Source organism: Canis lupus, chromosome 11 (genome assembly GCF_011100685.1).
Source record: "Canis lupus familiaris isolate Mischka breed German Shepherd chromosome 11, alternate assembly UU_Cfam_GSD_1.0, whole genome shotgun sequence".
NCBI classification, from domain to species: Eukaryota; Metazoa; Chordata; class Mammalia; order Carnivora; family Canidae; genus Canis; species Canis lupus.
Window position 1 is genome coordinate 26,005,039 of NC_049232.1, and position 26,214 is coordinate 26,031,252.

A 26,214-nucleotide genomic window follows, 5' to 3' on the forward strand; every position below is an offset into this window, starting at 1 on the left:
CCCCTCCCGCCCCCCGCCGAGCACGCCTGGGGCGCGGGCTCCCGCACCCTGGGCTCCGGGGCCGCTCAGAGTTGGGCTGGTGCCGTCGCTGCCTCCCGAAAGACGCGGACCTGTAGTCCCAGCCTCCCTGGAAACCTGCGCCCTGTTCGCTCCTCCCGGAGCCCCGAGTGGGGCGGGAATGTGGGCAATTGTGGGAAGCACGGAGGCTGCAGTCGGAGCGGCTCTGGGCTTTTTTATCTGGCAGTTACTTCCTCCTTGTCTGAGCCTGACTCGGCCTGGCGGTCTCCAGAAAGGCCACCTCTCGGGACGCTCTCGGGGCTCCTTTCTCTTTGAGCTTCTGGGTGACAGGGGCTGCAGTTGTGGCTGTTGTCGATAAGTTTGAGATGCGTCTTAGCAGCCGAATGGGGCTGCTAGGTGGTGTGCCTTTTTTTTTTTTTTTTTTTTTTTTGCTCCCAGCTCGGCTACTCCCTCAGCCCTGGGAGAGGTTTTGTTTTGAAACTTTGTGTTGGAGCTCGGCGATTTGAATGCTTGCCTTGGTGCATTTTGTGATTAAAGTTGTTCGTAAAATAGAACTTAACTAGTTTTTGGTGTCATGTTGTGTTATTTTTGTTAATGTGGCCGCAGAATACTGTCTTTGAGCTTTGGCCAGCCTCTCCTAGTTCCTCATTCTCATAGCGGCCCTAGCTTCTCTGTTTAAGATAAGACCGAAAATAGGGAGATTCCTTTGGAATGTAATCATCAGCAGGCAGAAGGTAAATTTTCGTGATGAACTTGCTCCTGCAGATGTGTTATTTGCTATTTTTGCAATTGGAATGATTTTCTGAGATTTGGTACTAATATTGTAGGTTTCTGATTATCATTTTTCTACCTATTGATTAGTGGTGTTAGGCTTCTCCCCCTCCCCCTTAAACGCAAGCTTTATAGGTTTTTTGGCTTGCGGCTGGCGTAGTCTTTGCCTTGGCTACTTGAGTTCACATTTTTTTATCTTTCTCCACGCTAAATAAGAAAAGGCTGCTTGGCCATTTAGAGGCTTCAGTGGGGCGAATTTGTAAAAAGATGCCACGAATATAAGGGGATGAGGACGATGATTAAGGAGGGGATTTGGATTTAAATTCCTCCTTTCTTTAAAAGACTGCTTTCTAGGTTGGGGTGGGGGAGAAGCATCTTGTCTCAGATCCAAAAATTTACCCCTGCTAATTGCAAATCATAATGAAGATCCACTGTTCCATGTATACTTGGACTTAAGGCCTAGCCTGCCCTAGCTTTTCAGTTGAAATTTTATATTCTAGTTGTTTCCTCCATCAGATGAATTGCTAATGAGCTCTGCACCTGAAATGGCTACCCATTCACTTTGTTGTTTGCTGGGCTCCCTAAGGGCAGAGGTTTTTGAAGCTTACTATAATGCTGGACACCTACTAAGCTACATACTGAATCATTTTGCCACTGGGCTCATTGAATTGGTTTCTCAAACCAAGTGAAAAAAGTTGCCGTGATACTTGGAAGTTAAAGCAAAGTGCACATTAGATCTGTGTTGAGATCCTGCGTGGAGCTGTATACATACAGAAGCAAAGGCAGATTAGGGTTTTGAGAATAAACAGGCTTGTCCTGTGTGTATATCAAGGTACGTGGATGAGAAAACAACCATAACAAAACTCAGAACTTTTAGAATTTTTCACCAGTTTGCAAAATTGCTCAAGAATTGCAGTTGCTATGTAGAGGTTCTATTAATGACAATGACTAGTCTAGGATGAGAACTGGCCGTTTGTTTTTCCTTTTCATTAAAGAGATTTTCTTTGGACCCCAGACATGTGGGCCTTACCAATTTGCACCACACACCGTAGTAAACACAACCGTCTTCCAATCAAAAGTGTTCTTCCTGTACTCAAGGGTGGAGTTTTCAAGCAGCTGGCCTGTGATTGGGCAGATTTTCATTCAGTTAGTTTAAGATGTTTTCAGGCATGCTTGGTTTTGAGTAATGCATAGCAGGGCGCCCCCTGTTAAGGTTGAGTAATTGAGGTTGGATGAATGAGTTTTTGAAGTGATTGAAAACACTTTTCAGTTTTAGGCTCCATTAATACCCTCTTTCTAAATACTTTTTGATCCTGAAATCTTTCAAAATGTAGCCCTGCTCCATTTAGTGAACCCTTTTCTGGAAAACAATACCAAAGCCATGTATTTCCTTAAGATGAAATACGAAAAAAGAAAAGTCAGGATCCTGTTGATTGGGAGTTTTGGTTGATAACGGTTTGATAGTGGGCATTTTCATCAAACATGCTGACAGATAACTGCTGAGATTTTTAGACGTAATAGGAAAAAAAAAAACCTCTCCCCCCTCCCCCACGCTGTGGAATAGTAGCTTAATTTGTATTTCAAAATAGGCCTGTTTAAAAAGAAAACAGTCTTGCTGCAATATTAGTTTAATGGATTTTTATGCTTTCATTTCAGACTGGTAAGGCTGTCCTCTTTGTGTTCTGAATCATTATTGGTCCATATGAGTTGCAGAGACCTTGGGACCTTCATATATGTAGGTGTGGTAGATAAAACAAACAGACCAAAAAAAAAAAAAAACAAACAAACATGGGTTTTCCTTCCTTTTTTTGGTTAAAAAGCAAAACTATTTTGTGAAATGTCAAATAACCAAAAGCATATACAGAAAAAGCCAACAATCTTTCTTTCACAGGCTTCCAGTTGAAAAAGGAGGCTTTGCTTATCTTTCTTAATACTAGTACAAAAAATATAAAAACATTCATCCATATACAAAGAGTTGCCCTTTTTTTTTTTTTTTTTGGCAAATGGTATCACATTGCACAGTATCTGCATCCTCTTTCTCCCGGCCTCTTTTTTTAAGTAAGGACTTTTTTTTTTTTTTTTTTAAAGTAATTTCTATATCCAATGTGGGGCTCAAACTTAAGACCCCGAGATCAAGAGTTGCAGGCTTTACTGACTGAGACAGCCAGGTACCCCTCTAGTTCCATTTAACGTTATACAATGGGCATCAATACCTATAGATCTTACTCATCCTTTGAAGTGACTACATTATATTTCATAGAATGGATGATGTACCATCATTTGTTCAATCATTCCTCCTTAGGCTGGACATTCAAGTTATTGGAAAAAAAATTTGGCACTACAAATAATGCTGTGGTCAGTAAACTTGTGCATATATCTTGTGTAATCATGGTTTTATTTCTATAGTTTAGACATCCAGAAGTGGGTTAGGAGTTACAGGAGTATATACATCTTTTATTAGGTAATGCCAGGTTGTTTTCCAATAAGATGATAGAATTTCATACTCCCACCAGCAGTGCTGGTTTCCCTTCACCTTTGCCATCATTGGTGTCATCAGTCTTTGTCATTTTTGGCAATCTGATGGATGAAAAATAATACATCATTTTCATGACTCCTAGTCTTTTTCTTTGTCAATTTGCTGTTTATATTTTTTAATGAGTTAACTGCCTATCTTGCTCATTTGAAAATGGTTGTTGTCTTATCACTTTGTATAAGTTCTATGCATTTTCAGTATATGACCCCCTTTACTTCACAAGTGTATTGCATTTATTTTCTCTCCTTTGTCTTTTGACTTTATAAGTTGTTTATAGAGTAAAACAAAATGTTGATATCATCAGATCTCTTGGACTTTTCTTTAATGGCTTCCGGGTTACTTGCTTGGGGATAGCTCCCCCATCTTGAGCCTGTAAAAAGGTTGTTCAGTTTTTCTTTGTTTTTACCTTTAGATCTTTGATCCACCTGAAATATTTTTGTAAATGGCATGTGAGGTAACTTGCCAATTGTGGCAGCACCAATTTTATTCAGTAAACTGCCCTTTTCTTGCTGTTTCTTAGAATTAAATGATGCTTTTAGTAGCATTGATTTGTTTTGAATGTGTATCGTAGCTATCACAGCTATCTAGAACTTGGAAGAGGAGTGAAAGCATATCTGCCTTATTTTTTTATCCCTTAATCTTGCATCTCTATCTGGTGGAAAGGTACACTGTAAAGTACTCCTTTCCTTTGATTCCAGATAATGTAATAATTGTAGCAGTGTCCAGGCTAGTACCATGATTCTTCTATCTGGGAGTCTTCCAAGAAGAATGAAAGCATATCTGTATCTGCCTTACTTTTTAACGTCCTCCTCCAACCTTTCCTCCTTGTCTCAGGTTAGGTGGACTTTAAAATACCTCTCTAGTTTGTTTCTGGGTAATGTAATGATTATAATCAGGTCCAGGACAGGACCATGTTTCCAGTGCACAATCTCACACAAACCTAAAACTTCAGCCCTAATTGAAATGGGAGTTATGGATTTTAATGATTATCCTTAAGTGTCCTTTTCTTATAATTCCACAAGTTCAATAAAGATCTGCATGATACATGATAAGTTCTTTATTAAAGTAAGTAGAATATGGTTTTGTGGGTCACTGTATGGTGTAGAGAACATTAAATGAAAGTGAGACTGTACAAATGAATATATAATGTTTAAGTGTGAGCCCTTCTAACTGCACTTTTCAACTTAATACTCTGAGCAGGAGGTCTGTTTTTGAGACATTGAGCCATCTTTAAGTTTTCCCGGCACTTAGATGTTCATTGTTTTAAAAGTTCGTCTTGTGTGGATGTGTGTAATTGTTAACAGTTGTCTCTTACTTTGTGTTTGCATTCTGCTTGTTCATTTTTAAAAATTTATTTATTTATTTATTTTTTTAGAGAAAGAGGGACAGAGGGAGAGAGACAATCTTTTTTTTTTTTTTTTAAGACTTTATATTTATTCATGAGAGACACAGAGAGAGAGAGAGAGAGAGAGAGAGAGGCAGAGACACAAGCAGAGGGAGCAGGCTCCACGAAGGGAACCCGACGTGGGACTCGATCCTGGATCTCCAGGATCACACCCTGGGCTGAAGGCGGTGCTAAATGCTGAGCCACCGGGGCTGCCCTCTCTTTTTTTTTTTTTTTTTTTTTTTTTTTTTAGGTTTGTCTTATATGTGTATAATTGTTAAATTGTTAATTGTCTCTTACTTTGTGTTTGCATTATTTTAGAGCTGTGCAGTATATCCACCAGTGATCACATACTCTGGTCATTTTGTCCATCCAGCATCCTCTTCCTTTACAACACAATCAGATCTTTCCTTTTAATTACCTATTTGTTTCTAAGAATTGCTTCACTAATTCCCCACCTGCCGTGGGCTCATTGCCTCCTTCAGTGCTCACTTGTGCAGTTCTTATTTCCAACTTGTTATGGTTGATTCAGTTCTCCACTTTGCTTCCCCTAAGTGGTGGGTAAGTAATGTGGCCTTTTCTGTTGTTAGTGATTTTCTCAACAGCTGGAGTTGATTCCTGTAGGCTTTGCTTCCACAAGGCCTGGGGGACATAACACCTGTTGCTGCTTCTCAGTTTTCCACTGCCTTTGACAGGTTGGTGGTTTTTAAGCCCTCCCTACACCACTAACCCAACTGCCAGAATGTCTTTTACCCTTGTACTGTAGATGGGTAAGACTTGCCTGATGGTTCAGTAGTGACTCATATAGTATGACCTCTCTCTGTTTAGGAAGGGCAAAAACTCCATTTTTGTGTGTGTGTACAGGGGTAATCAGGCTCTAGGGAACTGATTCTCACCAGACTCTCTGGAGACTGATTTGTAAATCTGCATATAAGGTTATTAATTTACAATGGGAGATATACCTATCCAGAGATATGCACAGAGCCCCCTCCTGGTGTACTCTAGAGACCAAATTACAGGTAAGAAGGATCCTTGGTGTGCAAAGAATTGTATGAGGGAAATTGAGTGTTACCAAAAGGATATTTATAGCAGACAACCCTGATTCAGTGATCTTCCACTTACTTAATACTTTCTGGCTTTTCCCTTTGCTCTTAATGTTCACCATCGAAGTCCTATGAGGAGTTGAGAAAGCCTGTCCATTCTAGGTTCTACCACCTATAAAGCCCAGCGTGTTTTTATTTTTTTCTTTGCTCCTTTAGTACTTTGTTATATACCTCTTTTGGAATATTAATCAGAGTTTTTTTTCTTATAGATATATAACAAGATATATACCTTATTGCCCCTACTAAATTGTAAGTTCCATCAAGAACAGAACATGCATTTTTCTGTTACTATTTTAAGAGGCTTTCTCTATTATATCTTAAAAAGAATATTTAGAAGCCGATTCTAGATGTTAACTTTCACATTTGATTTATTATGGAATTTCTACTCTGGCCTCCTGTTAATAAGGTGTTTATAATCTTTAAATTTTTTGTTACATATTTCTGTTGATAGGGACTCAGTACTAATTTTTTTGTCTTGAGATTATTGGAATCTTACTTGAGACTCCAAGGTCCAATGTCCACTGGTTTTTGTGACTTATACCTAGCTTGTTAGATTAGAAGCATTAGATGTTTTATTTTTGTGATTCTCAGGTAATGCATGCCTGTGATACAAAATGAAGAAAATATTTTGATAATTTAAAATGTAGCCCCTGTAACCAATTAGAAACTGCTGTTTATATTTTGATACATATTCATCTAATCTCTTTTTTAGGATTGTTAGAAGTCGAATTCATACTGTATTTTCAATTTTGTGTTTTGCTCTTTCACTTAATGTGGCAATTTTCCTGTGTTACTGAAAACTCTTGTATATGGGTGATTTTAATTTTCCTGGTGCTTTTATTTTCTATAGGTAACATGTATTGCTCCCACAACTGAAAGGAAAACAATAAAATGCTAAGAAAAATCTTATTTTTATTGGCTGGAGAATTTATTTAACTATTCCTCTTTCATTGAATATTGAAATTGTTTCAGAGGCTCTATCAATAATGCTGTGATGAGCATTTTTGTGAATAAAGCTTATACTATATTTAGGGTTATTTCCTAGGATTATTGCCAGGAGTGTTATGGAGACACAGAGCGTACATGTATTTAAGATTCTTAGTAGATAACATTTTTTTCTTTTTTGAAAATCATACCAATTTATAATCAGACCAGTAGAGTGAGTTTCCTAAGAAATGCATGTTTATCAGGATCCCAAAGTCTGCTAGGCCTTTTATGCTTTTATTTCATTTAATCTTCAGACAATCCTTTGAGGTACTTATTGTCCCTATTTATAGGCAAAGGAAGTGAGGCTCAAAGAGGCTAAAGTGACTTGCCCTGGGCTACACAGCTAAGAAAGGAGCAAGATGGGATGCAAATCCAGATCTTTGTGATTCCACAGCCCCTAAAAGCACTATATATGTATATGCTTGAGTTTTTATTCGGGTTATCTCTATGATACTCAAGTACTTAACATTTAATTTATTGTGGATATTAGAAGGGGGATGGGGAATGAGGTTAAGTTAGAAAGCTATCTCTTAATCAAAGGAATCCTATAGGGGCACCTGGGTGGCTCAGTGGTTGAGCCTCTACCTTCAGGTCAGGTCCTAGTCCAGGGTCGTTTCTCCCCTCCCCCCCCCAGCAAGGAGCCTCCTTCTCTCTCGACCTAGGTCTCTGCCTCTCTCTGTATGTCTCTCATGAATAAATAAATAAACAACTAAAAAAAATTTTTAAAGGAACCATATAGAGAAAATTATTTTTTGTTTGAAAATTGCCATCTTCTAAACATGCATCATTCCCCATCTTAGCTGTCAAGATAGCCCACAATTTGAAATCATTTGTAAAATCATTTGAATCAGAGTTTATATTTTGTTTAGAATTGTTAAAAAAAATTCAACTGGCAAATTTTATGGATCTTAATGGCTTTGTTCAACAGTATCTGACTCAGGCAGCATCCCTTGTGGCTGATAGAAAGGAACTCCAGAGAGCTGTGCAAAATGAAAGACTTAAGGCCAAAGGAGGTGGAACAAGGAAGTTATTTTAGCAAAGAGCTGATTGTTTCAGACAAGGTTACTTTTCTTGGGGGACACCAGGGGTCTACCAGGCAGATTACCTCACTAGTACTGACCAGGTAATTCCAGATTTACTGCTTTAAGATTCCATTCCTGGGAGGGGTTTTGTTGTGGTTTGAGGACTTGGGTTTAGCACGAGTGACTATTTTGGACCTGTTGTCCTTTTTGAACAGAATGTAGGTAGGAAAATTGGAAGAGAAAATTTAGGACCTTGGGAGTTGAGTTAGTTTTCCATTTCCCTTACTCTCAATCATCACCATATCCAGTTATTTTTATCTCTGTAGTTTCTCAAATACCCTTTTCCATTCCTACAGTCTTATGGGGTTAATCCTTTTTCATCTCTTTCCTGAGTTATCATGGCTTTGTTTAATCTTCCACCCTGTTCCCAAAGTTAATTCTTTCCCTTTTAAAAAGTTTTAATTATTTGAGCATTATATGAGTACATTTTTTTTTAGAGAGGAACATTTACTGATTAAGGCTAAAATACTATTACTACCCCTTTTATTCCCTCACCACCACCACCCCTAAAATCTGCAACCAGCTCTTTTTTTTTTTTTCTTTTTAAGATATTTATTTGAGAGGGAAGGAGAGAGAAAGAGAACAAGTTTGGGGGGAGGGGCAGGGACAAACAGACTCCCTGCCCACGCTGAGCTCTATCCCAGGAACCCTAGACTACCACCCTGCTGAAGTCAGACACTAAACCAACTGAGCCACCCAGTCACCGCTGCAACCAGTTTTTTTGTATATAATATATCCTGGAAGTCTTTCCTTGTTAGTCTTTTAGATGTATCTCATTTTTTAAAAAAAACTTATCAATACTGCTTAAATAGTATGAGTAAAGTGTGTTTGGCCATTCATCTAATTATTAAATACTTTGTAATTCTATTTTGATTTTCTGTTTTAAACTGAGCATTGAGAAGTTTTTTCCCTGTGTGGCATTGTCTTTATAAAACATTTTACCATGTCTTGAAAAACTATCAGTGGCTCCCCTAAGGCCTATATCAGGGAACATAAACCCACATATATCCAGGCTTATGAAAATAAAATAAGCTAGGTGATAGACCAAAGGGTATAGTGGCGATTGGCAACTGGATAGGGCAGACACTGCCTAAAGATGTTTGATGCACGTTAAAAACATACCAACAACAACAACAAAAAACCACTCTGCTGGCCAAACAAGACACTTTGCCACCAGATTTCAGTGTATCATACATTAACATGCCAATCAGAGCCCTTACAGCTTGCTTACTGACAGCTGTGGATGCAGCCTGAAGCACTCTGCTTTTATGTTTCTTTTTCTTCATACCTGCTGGAAAGTCTTCTCTCTATTCTCTGCCAGAATGGTTGTCCTTTAAGACCTAACTTGGGTACCACCACCTCTTCTGTGAAATTGTTCTAGTTTCTCAAGGCAGATGCCTTTTCTGACCTAATATAGCATGTTCAGATCTTTGTTACTGCCCTTATTACATAGCTTTGTAATCATTTCTATACCTCTCTGTTGACTCACCTGGGGTGTGAGTCCTTCCTGTCAATTGCTGGCTTTATTCACCTTGATATTCTTGGCCCCAGTAAATGCTATATGTTAACATAAGAGGTGTTCTATTTTTGTTGAGAGTGAATAAATTAATAATTTTATTAATTGTAGTAAGCATGGCTTTAGGGGGAACCAGAATCCAAACTGATTACACAATAAACATGAAAGCTTATTTGACTCAGGTTACTACTATCAGATGTTATCAAACTTAGGAGAAATTAATTGATTTTATCAAATAATTTATTTGATTTTAGTGTCACTAAAATATATCACATACTTAAAAGGAATTTTGAAATAGAAAGCAAGAGTGTTACCACTAACTCTTTGACTAATAAAATATTTTATACCTAGTCCTTTGATTTTTGCTGTAGCTTGTATAGTTCTATTTGCTACCTCTATTCTAATAGAATTTTTTTTTAAGATTTTATTTATTAGAGAGAGAGAGAGCACGAGCAGGGGGTATAGGGAAAGGGAGAGGAAGGAGAAGCAGACTCCCATGCTGAGTAAGGAGTCTGGTGCAGGGCTCCATCCCAGGATGCTAGAATCATGACCTGAGCCCAAGGCAGACACTTAACCAACTGAGTCACCCATGTGCCTAATTTTTAAAACACTTTTTAAATAACTCAAACTGTTTTAGTCTTACTCTGTTCAGATGATCAACCTGCCCTGGTCATCTCTGACTCAACCCAACCATAATCATTGATTTTTGTTAGTTTATATCCTTTCCTCCTGTTTTCTGGCCTGGCCACTACCATTTTAAAAGTTTGTGTTCTAGGTACTTTGATGTGAAATGATTCTTTACCTCATATGTTCTAACTTTTTCCATTACTTTAGCTAGGAAGTAAAGCATAGCGCTAGGGCCAGAAATAAGCCTCACTTATCCAAAAACATTTTTACATTTTTTTTTAAACTTTTATTTATTTATGATAGGCACACAGTGAGAGAGAGAGAGGCAGAGACACAGGCAGAGGGAGAAGCAGGCTCCATGCACCGGGAGCCCGACGTGGGATTCGATCCCAGGTCTCCAGGACCGCGCCCTGGGCCAAAGGCAGGCGCCAAACCGCTGCGCCACCCAGGGATCCCAACATTTTTACATATATCCACATTCCATATTGCTCTTTATTTTACTTCTAAAGACTTACTTGTTTTGGGGAGAGAGAGACCGCGTGTGGTGGGGAGGGGCAAAGAGAGAGAGAGAATTCAGAGCTGACTCTGCATTGACTGCGGAGCTCCATCTCACTACCTGGGGCTCAGTCTCAGGACTCTGAAATCAGGACCTGAGCTAAAACCAAAAATCAGCCACTTAACCGACTGAGCCACCCAGGCACCCCTCCATGTTGCTCTTAAAACAAATCATATTGTTAGCTTTTAGGTATAACAATCCCAGAATATATAGCACTGTTGTCAAAGTAAACACTTTAGTCCATATGTGTCCTTTGCCCAGGTGAGTTGAGAGACAGTTTCCCCTAAATTAAGTGAAATGTGGCTTTCTTAATTGAATTTTTCCCTGATGTGTTTAGATAAGTGATGCTAGGATTCCTGAATATGAACTTTTTGAATGTTGAAGTTCTTTTGTACAAAGAGTAAAAATTGTTACAGTTGTAGTAGTGACTCCTTTTAGTGTTGTTCTTTTATTTGTGTGTTGCTATAACTTAGAATTTTGTGACTCATGGGCCAATTTTTAATGTGGTTGGTGGACTAGAACCGCAGCATGGTACCTGGTTGTCAGTAGCCATGGAGCCTCAACCTCTGGTTTTCTTTTTTTTTTTTTTTTTTTTTTTAAAGGGGACAATTTCTTTTTTTTTTTTTTTTAATTTTTATTTATTTATGATAGTCCTACAGAGAGAGAGAGAGAGAGAGAGAGAGGCAGAGACATAGGCAGAGGGAGAAGCAGGCTCCATGCACCGGGAGCCCGACATGGGATTCGATCCCAGGTCTCCAGGATCACACCCTGGGCCAAAGGCAGGCGCCAAACCGCTGCGCCACCCAGGGATCCCTGGTTTTCTGAGTGATGCCCAGTACAGGAGTGTGTCCCTCAGCCAGGGCATTTAATGCTTTATGCTTCTTTTCTTTTTTTTTTTTTTCTTTATGCTTCTTTTCAATACCGAGCAAGGTCTTGCGTGTTTTTTAGTCACCTCCTCCTCCTGACACCAGTTATGTAATGGTACCACTCAGGTTCAAAACCCAAGCCATTTTTGCGTTTTCCTTTACCCTTCTATCCAGCCAGTTATCAAGCTTGGTGTTAGAATTCATGGATTCTCACAAGCACGAGTCATTTTTTTCCTAGTCTCACTGCTCCCACTCTAGGTCATGGAAGAATCCCTGTTACTTTCCTCCAACTCAGTCCATTTATATCCACTGGTAGGTAGCTGAATTTCCGTAAAACCAACTGAGCTGTTCATATCCTGACCTCGGTTAGAAACCTTTCAATGGCACTTGTAGGCACGCACGCACGTGCACACACACTCAAGTGCACACACGCTCACCTCGCCCAGTGGCAGCTGGATGAAGCCCCAGTTTTTTATCCCAGTATTCAGGTCTACATGGACTCCTAGTTGTTGTTGTTTTTTTTTACTGTCATCTCCCACTCCTTCCCCCGCAGTCTGCTTGTATAGCTCCTGGCCATCTTAGAACTTGATTGAGACCTTTTTTTGGCCTCAGCCCATGTAATTCCCTCTTCACTCCTGAATGATCTCTCCTGCCTCTGAACATTCCCCCATACTTTATTTTATGGCATAATATTGCCTGAGTAGTGCTTTGCAATGACCAAAGTACTTTTGAATCCATTACTTTATTTAAATTTCATAACCCGTGTATGAGTAAAGTAAGAGATAGATGTGTCTTATCACAATGGAGGAAGCCAATGCTTGAGGAGGGAAGAGTGATTTATCGGGTTTTGCAGTTCATAGAATACAGCTAATACTCAAATCCAAGCCTCCTGGAACATAAGCTCCAACCTCTGTTTATTATGCTGCTACTACCCTTCTTGGTGCTGAGTCAGCATGTGAGTGTAAGTGTGATTCCCATTTGTCTGCAAGTTATTTGAAGTTGTGTTTTAATCCCTTGGAACATATATGTATATATGAGTGAGGCCATTCATATGTTAAATACCTTGCCAGTTCAGTGTTTTCTTTCTCTGTAAAAATCGTGCTTCCGATTTCTGAGACTTGTTTCCCGTGTGTGTGTGTGTGTGTGTGTGTGTGTGTTTAAGTAGAAGTGAAGCCTACTTGTTATAATAATAAAACTAGTGCTTTATATAACGAATTTAATTCCTGGGATAACGTTTCAGCAATGCACTCTACATCCACAAGTATATATTGCCTGCGAAGAGATTAAGCCTAATGGTAGGCTATTGAGAAGTAATTTCACACTTTTCAAGTATAACTATCCTGAAATTTCATATAATTGTACCTAAAATTTTGTATGTTGACTGGATGAGAACATGTATACCAACAAAAGCTGATATGAATTCAGTAACATTTTTAAAGGATTTAAATTTTATTCATTATATCACCAGCATATTTAAAAAATAATAGTACAAAAAATAATAGGACATACATGTACAACACATGTAGTATTCACTCTATAGGAAATGCTTAGTGCTCCTCCTACTTAAAATCTTGGTAACTTCAGGGTTCCTTTCCAGTTGAGGGTCGTTGCTATAGGGATTCTGGCTTTGTCCTGCATCACTCATTGTTGCTTTAGGAAACTTCTTGTGAGAAATTCTCTACAGTGCCGAGGGATTGGAAAAGCATGGCTTCCCTGAGTGATTGCTTTGTTTTCCTTTTATTTTTTTGTTCAAATATTTTATTTATTTATTTGACAGAGAGCACAAGCAGGGGGAGCAGCAGAGGGAGAGGGAGAAGCAGACTCCTTGCTGGGCAGTCTTAAGTGGAGACCGACGTGGGACTCCATCTCAGGACCTAGGGTCGTGACCTGAGCCGAAGGCAGACACTTAACCAAGTGACCGCCCAGGCACCATGCTTTATTTTCCTTTTAGACAGTGGGAGGGGCGACTGGTTGGCTCAGCGGGTGGAGCATGTGACTCTTGATCTCTAGGTTGTGAGTTTGAGTCCCAAGTTGGGGGTAGAGTTTAATTAAAAAAACAAACAAAAAAAAAAAGATGTAGGTCAGCCCCGATGGCCCAGCAGTTTTATGCTGCCTTCGGCCCATGTGCTCCTAGAGACCTGAGATCGGGTCCCACTGTCCGGCTCCCTGTGTGGGGCCTGCTTCTCCCTCTGCCTGTGTCTCTGCCTCTCTCTCTCTCTCTCTCTCTCTCTCTCTGTCATGAATGAATAAATAAAATATTTTTTTTAAAAAAAGATGTAGACTGTGGGACTTATGCAGGTGACCTCCCATTTTCAAATTGGCCTTTAGGAAGCTGAGAGCCAGAAACATGGCTCAGTTGTATAGCTGTGTAGATACTTAGGGCCAGCTTACTTTTCAGTTTTATACCTCAGTAGTGACTTCCTGTTGTAGTTTGCTTGGTCTTGATTCTTTGAATTTATATTTTATCATTTTATTGCATGAAATGTTTCTCAAAAGCCAACTAAAATTCAATGAACATGAATAAACACTCTAGCCCTTCTATGACCAGCTATATTTTAGGTCCTGGGTATATCTATTCTAAGTACTAATAACCTATTTGTTTATGTCTTGCTCTTTATGCTACATGTGAAACATGTTCAGAAGTCACAATGTATATGGAGAAGCCAAACCTAAACATTGTATTTAATAGAAAAAATGTAATTTAATTTAATATGAATCACTTCCAAAAACTTCTTACATTGTCTGCTTTAACCATATCTCAAGTGAATGTCTCTTGTTGGAGAAAGCAAAGCCTTGATGATGATAGCATTATGCCTCCTAACATGTATGAGATCACTCCTGGCAGGAGTCATTTTAAAAATCCACAGGCTGGACTGGGAGGACAGCTTCCTCCCCCCCCCCCCCCCCCCCCCGCCCCAGTGTTTATCCTTTTGAATTTTGTACCACATGCATATATCACCTATTCAAAAAAAATTTTCAGAGAAGTTCACATTTTCAGTAGAAGTGTAAAAGATTCCTCTCCATCCTATTAGACTATGAGCTCCTTGAGACCAGGAAATGTACTAGATTTCTCTTGGTATTTCTGAACGTAGTCCAGTGCTTTATACATAGTAAGCCCCCAGCTGGTGTGTGTAGATGTAAATTAGAAACCTAGAGTTACAAATTTCAATAGGATCATGGCTAAAAATTGCTAACTGTAGATGTGCCCCCTTAACTCTGCTAATCCTTTTCACAGTGAAGCTGAGCTCAGCTTCCTTGCTCTGAAGTAACATTGATTTTTATTGAAATTCATTAAAAGAACTTAAAAATAAGTTGTTAGAATTTTTCCTAGTCACAGTTTATGTTTGTTAAATTATTACACTGTGGGCTTTTTCCAGATGTGACCTCCAAACTCCTTTTTATCTCTTTTTGCAGATCTTTGTAGAATTTGATGGCTGTAACTGGAAGCAACACTCCTGGGTTAAAGTTCATGCTGAAGAAGTTATTGTGCTGCTACTGGAAGGGTCTCTGGTATGGGCACCGCGGAAGGACCCAGTCCTTGTCCAGGGCACTCGAGTCTCAATCGCACAGTGGCCAGCCCTGGTGAGTGGCTTATTGGCTAGGAACATATTTGGGTTTTGCTCCTATGCTATAACTGTAACTATGGTGTTTATCCAAAGCTGAACTCTTTAGAATTCCCACAACTCCATGCTTGTCCCTAACATTTTTTTATTCTGAGGTTACTAAAGCAAAAGTTTGGAGATCTTTTCTCCTTTGTTCTAAAACTTTATTTTATTGAAGTATAGTTAACATACAATGTTTATATTAGTTTTAGGTGTACAATACAGTGATTCAACAATTCTATACATTATTCAATGCTCATTGTGATAAATATACTCTTAATTCTCTTTATTTCATTCCTGCCCCCACCTGTCTCCCCTCTGTTCTCTGTATTAAAGAGTCTAGTTTTTTCTTTCTTTTTTCGTTGTTCATTTTGTTTCTTAAATTCTACATATGTGTGAAATTATATGGTATTTGTTTCTCTTTGTCTGACTTCAATTAGCATTATACCCACTGAGTCCATTCATGCTATTCCAAATGGCAAGATCTTATTCTTTTTTTATGGATGAGTAATATTCCATTTTGTTTGTGTGTCTCTGTGTATATGTGTTCTTTATCCATTTATCTGTCGATAGACACTTAGATTGCTACTGTATCTTGCCTATTGTAAATAACACTGCAAGAAACATTAGAATATATGTATCTTTTCAAATTAGTGTTTATGTTTTCTTTGGGTAAATACCTAGTAGTGGAATTCTTGGATTATTTGGTATTGTATTTTTAATTTTTTGAGAATCTTCCATACTGTTTCCACAGTGGCTACACCAATTTATGTTCCCACTAACAAGTCAGGAGAGTGCCTTTTTCTCCACATCCTCACCAACACTTGTCATTTTTGGTCCTTTCGATCCTATCCTTCTGACTGGTGTGAAGTGGTATCTCATTGTGATTTTGACCTGCATTTCCCTAATGAGGAGTGATGTTGAGCATCTTCTCATGTGTCTGTTGACCATCTGCAAGTCTTCTTTGGAAAAATGTCTGTTCAGGTTTTCTGCCCCTGTTTAATTTGGGCTTTCTTTTTTTTTTTTCTTTTTTTTTTTTTTTTTTGGTGTTATGTAATTTGAATATTACCCCTTACTGTATATATCATCTCCCATAGTTGCCATGTCATTTTGTTGATGATTTCCTTTGCTCTGCAAAGATTTTTTATTTTGATGTAGTCCTGATAGTTTATTTTTGCTTTTGATTTCCCTTCCCTGAGGAGACCTATCAAAAAAAAAAATGTTTCTAGGGACACTTGGGTGGCCCATCGGTTGAGTGTCTGCCTTTGGCTCAGGGTATGATCCTGGAACCCCCGGATTGAGTCCTGCATCAGGCTTCTTGCAGGAAACCTGCTTCTCCCTTCTGCCTGTGTCTCTGCTTCTCTCTGTGTGTCTTTCATGAATAAATGAATAAAATTTCTAAAAAAAAAAAAGGAAAGAGAAAAATGTTTCTGTGGCCGATGTCCACAAAATTATTGCATGTTTTCTGTTTCTTTCTTTCTTTTTTTTTTTTTTTTTTGGTTTCAGGTCTTAACATTTAGGTGTTTAGTCCATTTTGAGTTTATTTTTGTATTGATATGAGAGAGATGTCCAGTTTTATTATTTTGCACATAGTTTTCCCAATATTATTTGTTGGAGAGACTGTCTTTTCCTCATTATATAGTCTTGTATCCTTTGTCAGAGATTAATTCACCATAAATATAAGCTATAAGCATGAGTTTACTTCTGGGCTCTTGATTCTGTTCAGTTGATCTTTGTGTCTACTTTTGTGCCCATTGTGAAACTTTTTATATTTTAGATAACATTTGATACTTCTGATACTTATGTTTCTAAAGAATTTTTTCACCTTTAGTGTGTTCTCATAGTAAGGTTATGAAACAATTTAATCCCTAACATCATTTCTTTCCCTAAGAACTGTTTATTTTTTCCCAGTTAGGTAGAATTGACATACAACATTGCACAAGTTTGTGAACAACATAATAATTTGATATACATATATATTGTAAAATCATTGCTACGGTAAGATTAGTTAATATATCCGCTGGTTCACATAGTTGATATTCTCTATATGTGTGGTCAAAACTTTTAAGATTTACTTTCTGAGCAACTCTCAAGTATATGTTATTATTAACTTTAGTCACCATGCTGTACACATTAGGCTTCCTAGAACTTATATGCAGCCTTTGACCGCCTTCACTCATTTCATATTCCCCCATCCCATGGGAATTGTCAGTCTTCTCTGTATCTATGCGTTTTTGTTTTTTTTTTTTAGCTTCTATTTGTAAACAGAATCATACCTTATTTGTCGTTCTCTGTCCGATGTATTCACTTAGTGTAATGCCTGCAAGTTTCATCCATGTTGTTGTAACGTGTGGGCTTTCCTCCTTTTTTATGGCTGAGTAATACTCCAGTGTGTGGACACATGCACACACCACATCATTTTCCCTATCCATTCATCCATCACTGGATTCTTCTTGTTTCCATGTCTTGGCTATTGTGCATAATGATGCAATGTGGGGGGTGTAGATAATCTTTTGAGATGGTAATTTCATTTTCTTCAGATATACACCCAGAAGTGGGATTGCTACATCATATGGTAGTTCTGTTTTTAATTTTTTAAGGATCCTCCATGGTGTTTTCCATAGTGGCTGCACCAATTTACATTTCCTTCAACTGTGCACAAGGATTCCTTTTTCTCTGCATCCTTGGCAGCCCTTGTTATTTTTTGTCTTTGATGATAGTCCCTCTAACAGGTATGAAGTGATGTCTCCTTGTGGATTTATTTGCGTTTCCTAATGATTAGTAAGGTTCAGGCCCTCCTCCCTCCACTTTTTGAGAGAGAGAGCGAGAGAGAGAGCCCACATGGAAGTGGATAGGATGCCAAGGAAGAGGGAGAGAGAATCTCAAGCTGGCTCCATGCTCAGCATGGAGTCCAATGCAGTGCTCAGTCTTATGACCCTCAGATCATGACCTGAGCTAAAATCAGGAGTTGGACACTTAGCTGACTAAGCCACCCAAATGCCCCTGTTCAGCCTCTTTTTGTGTACCTATTGGCTATTTGTATATTTTCTTTGCAAAAACCTCTATCTGGGTGATTTGCCCGTTTTTAAATAAGTTATTTGTTTTTTTTTTTGCTTTTGAATTGTATGAGTTCCTTATATATTAGATATTAACCCCTTACCTAATATATGATTTGCAAATATTTTCTCCCATTCCTTATATTGCCTTTTCATTTTTTTGGTCATTTCTTTTGCTGTGTGTAAGGTTTTTAGTTTAATATAGTCTCATTTATTTTTGCTTTTGTTGTTTGTACTTGATTTTTTTAATTATTAAGTTTTATTTTCTGAAGTGACAAAACAGTGCTCTAAGTTTATTTTATTTATTTATTCATAGACACACAGAGAGAGGGAGAGGGAGAGGGAGAGGCAGGCTCCATGCAGGAAGCCCGATGTGGGACTGGATCCCAGGTCTCCAGGATCACACCCCAGGCTGCAGGCGGCGCCAAACCGCTGCACCACTGGGGCTGCCCACAGTGCTCTAAGTTTAATTCTGAGTTTACATCCTATTAGCAAAGTAAAGACATAAATGGTTACTTTTTTTTTTTTTTTTAAGATTTTATTTACTTATTCATGAGAGACACAGAGAGAGAGAGAGAGAGGCAGAGATGCAAGCAGAGGGAGAAGTAGGCTCCATACAGGGAGCCCAACATGAGACTCGATCCCAGGTCTCCAGGATCAGGCCCTGGGCTGAAGGTGGCACTAAACCACTAAGCCACCCGGGGCTGCCCCATAAACGGTTACTTTAAAAAAAAAAAAAAAAATCTAATTCTCCTATGGCTAACCAGATTAAATAAATATTCAAAACAAATATTTTTTTACCTAATATTTTTTTACCTATTGATTATACAAAACATCATTTACTCTAATACTGTCTTTTTGTTTGTTTTTAAGGCCATTTCCAATTGAACTTTTTGAAGAAGTTCAAATGGACACGCGCCCCTGGGTGACTTTTGAAGGCTGTTTATGAAACAGCAATATGAATTTACCCATGAACATTTATACCACTGGTTATTTTACAAATCTCACAAAGATTTTAGGAGTTCTAGAGATGATACTGGTGTCTTTTTTTTTTTTTTTTTAAAGATTTTATTTATTTATTCATGAGAGACACAGAGAGGAAGAGAGGCAGAGACACAGGCAGAAGGAGAAGCAGACTCCTTGCAGGGAGCCTGATGTGGGACTCCATCCCAGGTCCCCAGGATCATGCCCTGGGTGAAGGCGGCGCTAAACCGCTGAGCCACCCGGGCTGCCAGGTGTAAGTCTTTATTCTGGGAATTCACTGTAATTTAGCTCTCTCAAAGCCTGACAAGATTAGTCAGATCCCTAGAGGGATTAAGGAATTTCTTATTTTTTGTGTCCTTTTTAGCTGTAAATAAGAGTATTAAGTGGACTTTCTTTCTGCTCTGGTTTCCTTCCTATGAGTTTTTGTGGGGGAGATGGTGGGTTGGGAATGTTTTTAGGGACTTAGACTTTATATTTACTGGGGTAAAATATATTTATAGTAGATATTTTCTGTGAAGCTGAGATGTGGTTGAATTGTTACTTATTTTCTTTACCAATTTTTTTTTTTTTTTTAAGATTTTATTTATTTATTCAGGGCTGAAGGCGGTGCTAAACCACTGAGCCACCCGGGCTGCCCATCTTTTCCAAGTTCTAATCAATTTCTGTCCTTTCTGTTTCACAGACTTTCACTCCCCTAGTAGATAAACTTGGTTTGGGTTCTGTGGTTCCAGTGGAATACCTTCTGGATCGAGAGCTTCGTTTCCTGTCAGATGCTAATGGATTACATCTGTTTCAGGTACTTGACATTTGCTCTAGTCCTAAGCTGCTCTCCTTGCTAATTTCTTTGTTAATTACAAATATGTTCCCTCTTTTCTTTTAGCATTGAAAGAAGTACTTCCTCCTAATAATTCCCTGTGCCTTTTAAAGTTTCTCTGCTACCCTGAAAGTTCATTCACTGGCTGAATGGCTTGTTTGTTTTCCTACACACCCTACCCTATCCTGAAACCACTTAAGACTTAAGACCACAATTCTGAGGATCTCTTCAGAAGGTGGCTTCCCAGAGATGGCTGCTTGTGTAACTTAAAGGGGCCTATACTTAGGTCAGTGGCAGAGAGACTGGGAGTTTGGGCTGATTCCAAGCAGCATTAAATATTAAAAAGCTTAGATTTATCTCTACTTAGAAAGAAAAGGGGTATGTTAGTAGTTTAAACAAACTAGCTTCCAAGTTAGAGTTTCAGAATTTATGGATGGTAATATTTATTTTTCACTTGTAAGGTTTACTGTCCAAAGGTTAAAAATTAGGAGACTTCTAAGAGTTTTGTTGTCTTATCAAAGCAGCCAAGAACATTATTTCCTAAACTCTGTTGTGTGAAATATTAATGACGATTTCTTTGTTGATACGTCTTCCTCCCTCTTTAGGCCTCACTCCCTCTCACCACCCGTGCTTTATTCATCTTGGCAGTTCTAGTACTTCTATGAATAGGCATTTGGTAAAAGTCAAATAAATACCAAAATATGCCAAAAAAATTCACATGTAATAAAATATTCTGTGGTCAGATATGTATGAGAAACACTGACCCTAAACAGTTTTTTTCCCCATGTCTCTTCAGAGCCTTTAATATACTACTGTGTATAGAAAGATACAGTAGGCGTGCCTGGGTGGCTCAGTTAGTTAAGCTTCTGCCTTTGGCTCAGGTCTTGATCTCAGGGTCCTGGGATCAAGCTCTGCACTGGGCTCCCTGCTCTGTGGGAAGCCTGCTTCTCCCTCTCCCTCTGCCTGTTGCTTTCCCTGCTTCTGCTCTCCCCCTCTCTCTGTCAAATAAAATCTTAAAAAAAAAAAAAAAAAAGATAGAGTATATATTATTTCCTAAACCTAATTGATCGTAGCATCGTTATTTTTTGCAAAATATCTCATGAGACTAGGGTTCTACAGAACATTCTTTGGCCATGCTGGCATAGTTCCTCGAGGATATGATTTTTCTAATCTGGTTAGATATTATTGCTATTCATTTTATATTTGGTTGTTTTCTTCTTTTATCTTTACCAGATGGGAACAGATAGCCAAAACCAGATTCTTCTGGAACACACTGCACTGAGAGATACAGTTAATGCTTTGATCAGTGACCAGAAGCTACAAGAGATATTCAGCCGAGGTAAGAACAGTTAGTCTTCTATCCCTGAATCCTGAATCACGTATGTGATCAGTGTTGAAAGTAATAGAATGGAGAAGACACTATGCAACTCTAAACATTTGTGTTTCTTTTTTGTGGGGAGAGTCAAGTGTATCTCCACTTAGCTAGATCTAGAATAGTTTGGAAAAATAAGATCTCACTCAAACCACTATTTCCTCTTTAAATTACATTTCAAAATATCCAATTTTGTTGTGAGTTTTTTTTTTTTTTCTCGTTTCTTAAATATTTATTAAGGACAAACCTGGAGGAGCACCTGGGTGGTTCAGTGGTTGAGTGTCTGCCTTTGACTCAGGTCATGATCCCAGAGTCCTGGGATCAAGTCCTGCATCAGGCTCCCCACAGGGAGCCTGCTTCTCTCTCTGCCTGTGTCTCTGCCTCTCTGTGTGTGTCTCTCATGAATAAATAAATAAAATCTTTTAAAAATAAATAAATAAATAATAAAAGCAGAAAGAATGAAAACAAAAGGGATGCCTAGGCGGCTCAGTGGTTGAACATCTGCCTTTTGCTCAGGTCATGATCCCAGGATCCTGGGATCAAGTGCTGTGTTGGGTTCCCCGCAGGGAGCTTCCTTCTCACTCTGCCTTGTGTCTCTGCCTCTCTCTGTGTGTGTGTCTCTCATATAGAAATAAGTAAAAATCTTTAAAAACAAAACAAAACAAGGAAACCTGGGTGGCTCAGTGGTTTAGCACTGCCTTCAGCCCGGGGCATGATCCTGGAGACCCAGGATCGAGTCCCAGCCACATCAGGCTCCCTGCATGGAGCCTGCTTCTCCCTCTGCCTGTGTCTCTGCCTCTCTCTCTCTCTCTCTCTCTGTCTCTAATGAATAAATAAAAATCTTTAAAAAAAAAAAAATAAATAAATAAATAAATAAACAACAAAAGAATTATTAGCTTTTTCCAGTTCAAATACAGATTTTGCCAAGATTCCACAAAAAGAATAAACCTTGTGGTGCACACCTACTCCTCTTCCTTTCTGAGCCTCTTAAATCGTGATTTTCAGTGAAATAGGGTCTTTGGTTGTCTTTTCTCAAGCTGTGTCTGAATGAGTAAAGGTAGGAAAACTGGCTAACTGAGGAAAGGAGACTATCAGGATAAAGTGATGTTTAATAATCAAGGAAAGATATGGAGGCATAAAGAATGTGAGGGAAAAAATTATAGCAGAGAGAAGAAAATTGAGTGGACAGAATGAAAGGTGGAGGTATACGGGAGTATGTATAGAAAAATTGAGGAAACTTATAGTTCTAAGATAATAAATAATTTAAATCAGTAATGATTTAGCTATATATTCTCAAATATATGAGATATGCAGAAGAGAGAAGCTATCCTTATTGGAAGGCCTGTTGATATTGTAGAGTGACATTATCTGCTGATAAAGTAATATCTTTAAGACTCTTTGTTCCTCGGAAGACAGGTGCTATATTTGTTCAGACTATTATTAGTGCAAGGGCTGGAAAATTGAACTCTTCACCTACTGTTACTGAAAGTCAGCAGAATGTAAATGGTTATCTATCATTCCTATGGTCACTTAACAAAATAGTATAGTCAACTTACTGGCCTCTCATTTTTTTATATGTATATGTCAGATCAAATGTATCTGGTAGGTTTTCTTAGTAACTATAGTTGTTGCTTGTAAGGTTTCTTTCTCTTCCTAATATTACTTTTGGAATTAGATTAAAAGAAGGTGAAATCAGATCTGGGAGATGGTAAGACATCTCCAAATAAACAAGAATTTACAAAGATTACTAGGAAAAACTGTTTTGTTTTTAAATTGCTGAGTATGATAAATCTGAAATTGCTTATTTATATTTAACTCCATATAAGAGAACTGAAAGTGCTAAATATTTACACCATATAGTTTTCTTTATGCTTTTAGAAAGTCATGAACTATAGCTTAGCCAAGCATACACAGTACTGACTGATCTCTCCTTTAGGTCCCTACAGTGTTCAAGGTCACAGGGTCAAAGTATACCAGCCAGAGGGGGAAGAAAGTTGGCTCTATGGTGTTGTTAGCCATCAAGACTCCATCACCCGCCTTATGGAGGTCTCTGTAACTGAGGTGAGGTTTTGGCTTATTTCCTCTAAAAGATTCATTCATCCCCTTACAGAGGGCAGTGTAGAGGAAGGGAGCACTTGACTGTGTATACAAATTTGAGTTCTGTCTCACTCTTTCACTTAATGACTGTATGACCTGGAGAAAGGCTGTTCAGTTTTCCTAACCTCATTGTTCTCATCTGTAAATTAACAGATAATTGGGTACTCCCCTAACCCCACCTCAGCACTGCTTTGGGGAACTAAGATAATATATTGGAAAGTGCTTTGAAATCTGTTAAACATTAATGTTAAAATGTGAAGTGGTATCATCCTTCTTTTATCATATCCATAAACGTTAGTAGTTTAAAATCTAGGCAGTGAGTATTTGCTTCTGTAATACTTAACCACTCCCCTTTAGATGCTGAAAAAAAATGAATCCTTTCTAATGAAGTAAATAAAAATAAAACAGCATCTAGAGCTACCTGGAGAATTGTCTAGGAAAAAGTAACAGATGAGTGTTTTGAGGCAAACAGAAATGTACTTGTGCTGTCCTTGGTTTCAGATTTGGCCTTAACAGTCACATGTAGTATAAGCATAAATGATTTTATTTACTTAATTTCTTATTGTGTTTTCAAAAATATTGCTATTTATCTTCATTTTAAAAAGAAATACATTAAGTAGATGTTAGAAGTCACCCCTCTCCCCAGGCAAAATCACTCCCTTCAGTGGTAACTACCATTAATAGATTGGTATGTATTCCATATTCTTTCAAATACAGTGTGTCTGTTGTAATATTTACATGTTATCTATTTATGTGATAAGTATATGAGCCATGCTTTATTAACAAAAGGGATTATACAATACATATAGTTCTGTAATTTACCTTTTTTGCTTAGCTGTAGGTTATCAACATATTTCTATGTAAATATATGTAGAAATTTGCCTCATCCTTTTAAAATAGCTGTGTGGGGATTCCTGGGTGGCGCAGTGGTTTGGCGCCTGCCTTTGGCCCAGGGCGCGATCTTGGAGACCCGGGATCGAATCCCACGTCGGGCTCCTGGTGCATGGAGCCTGCTTCTCCCTCTGCCTATGTCTCTGCCTCTCTCTCTCTCTCTCTCTCTCTGTGACTATCATAAATAAATAAATACATAAATAAATACATAAATAAATACATAAATAAAATTAAAAAAAAAATAAAATAAAATAGCTGTGTGTTTTTCCACTAAATGAGTATTTCATAACTAATCTAAAATTGATGGACATTTAAATCACTGCCTGTATTTTCAGTAATACAAATAATGCTACAGTGAATAACCTTGAACATATTGTTGTACGGTACTTCACATTATTAATCGGAATAAATTTCTAGGTATATAATTGCTAGATCAAAGGATATGGATGTTAAATCTGGCAGGGTGTCGAATCAGCTGATCCCAGTGGTTTTATGGTTTATTAGTAGAGTGGTTCTTTTAATGATTTTTGGTTCTGTAAGTTTTTACCTTCTGGTATGTACAGAATAGGAAGATTTTAGAGATGCAGAATTTGAAATTAATGTCCCTAAAAGAGACATTTGGGGGGCACCTGGGTGGCTCAGTTGGTTGGGTGTCTGCCTTTGGCTTAGATTGTGGTCTCAGGGTCCTGGGATCGAGCCCTACGTGGGGTGGGGCTCCCTTCTCCGTGGGGAGCATGCTTCTCCTTCTCCCTCTGCTGTACTCCTCTGCTTGTGCATTCTCTTTCTGTCGAATAAATAAATAAAATCGTTAAAAAAAGAAAAAGAGAGAGAGACATTTGGGCATTGAACTCAATTCTTTCGTTAATTTAACAAATATTTGAGTGCTTATTGAATTCCTGACCTTGTTTTGGATGTTATTCTGGCAGTGGGTAAGATCGTAGAGAACCCTGCTTTCATGGAGCTTTCATTATATTGGAGTAGAAACAAAGAGATAGGAACGCCTGGGTGGCTCAGTGGTTGAGCATCTGCCTTTGGCTCAGGTCGTGATCCCAGGATCCGGGATCAAGTTCCACATTGGGCTCTTTGCATGGAGCCTGCTTCTCCCTCTGCCTCTCTCTCTCTCTCTCTCTCTCTCTTTCTGTGTCTCTCATGAATAAATAAATACAGTCTTTAAAAAAAAAAAAAAAAAACAAGAAAAAAGAAAGAGGTAATTGCATGGATTAGAAAAATATATAATTATGTCCTTGGACAAGGCTTAAATCTTTCTTTTTCGTCTCCCCTTTTTCATATTTTCTGCTATCCTCCTACTCTAGAGTGGTGAAATCAAGTCCGTAGATCCCAGACTGATCCATGTGATGCTGATGGATAATTCAACTACTCAGAGCGAGGTACAGTAATTGACTGAGTCTCTGTGCCGACTAATAAGCTTTCTTTATCATGTTAATGCAGATTCTTCATATGTGTGTTATCCATGGATGCCCTTTGGGTTTCCATTCTGGTCATTGTACATCACTTTCTCTCTCCACAGTCTTGTCTAGTTAAGGGAATATAGTCTAAAGAAGGAAGTATAGTCTGAGCAAACTCATCTAATTATGACTGTATTGCCTAACCATTTAAAAAAATCTATGGCCTAACTATTTCTCCTTACATTGTTTCAGGACAGGTATATTTCGTATATTTGAAAGATAGAGTACTCAGTTAAAGCTGTAACAAGCAGTGGTAATATTTATAACCTACCCAGTTGTAGGAAATGGAGAAGCCGCATCCTCTTTTTCTTTCCATTAGATAGTAGTGAGCTCCAAGGAGTCCGATATTTGGTATCCCAAGAAGAATCAAATCAAATAGGTGCTTAAGTCAGTGCTCAGCACACAGTGGATTACTCCATAATTACTGTGAATCATGCCAGCTCTTGGTTCATTCAGAATTATCATAACCCCCAAAAAGATAGTAAACTA

General features: G+C 38.4%; 1 protein-coding gene across 3 annotated transcripts in view; it reads left to right on the forward strand.

Moving 5' to 3' along the window:
* Positions 1-26,214, forward strand: part of KDM3B (lysine demethylase 3B) — a 76,407-nt gene that overhangs the window by 6,235 nt on the left and 43,958 nt on the right. For all 3 annotated transcript variants that reach the window (XR_005366724.1, XM_038552292.1, XM_038552291.1), the window contains exons 2-6: positions 14,858-15,025; positions 19,768-19,881; positions 21,133-21,238; positions 23,208-23,332; positions 25,573-25,647. Coding sequence is in view for 2 of the 3 variants with exons in the window: in XM_038552292.1 (XP_038408220.1) it covers positions 14,858-15,025; positions 19,768-19,881; positions 21,133-21,238; positions 23,208-23,332; positions 25,573-25,647 (588 nt within the window). In the remaining variant the exon portion in view is untranslated. The remainder of the gene's footprint in view (positions 1-14,857; positions 15,026-19,767; positions 19,882-21,132; positions 21,239-23,207; positions 23,333-25,572; positions 25,648-26,214) is intronic.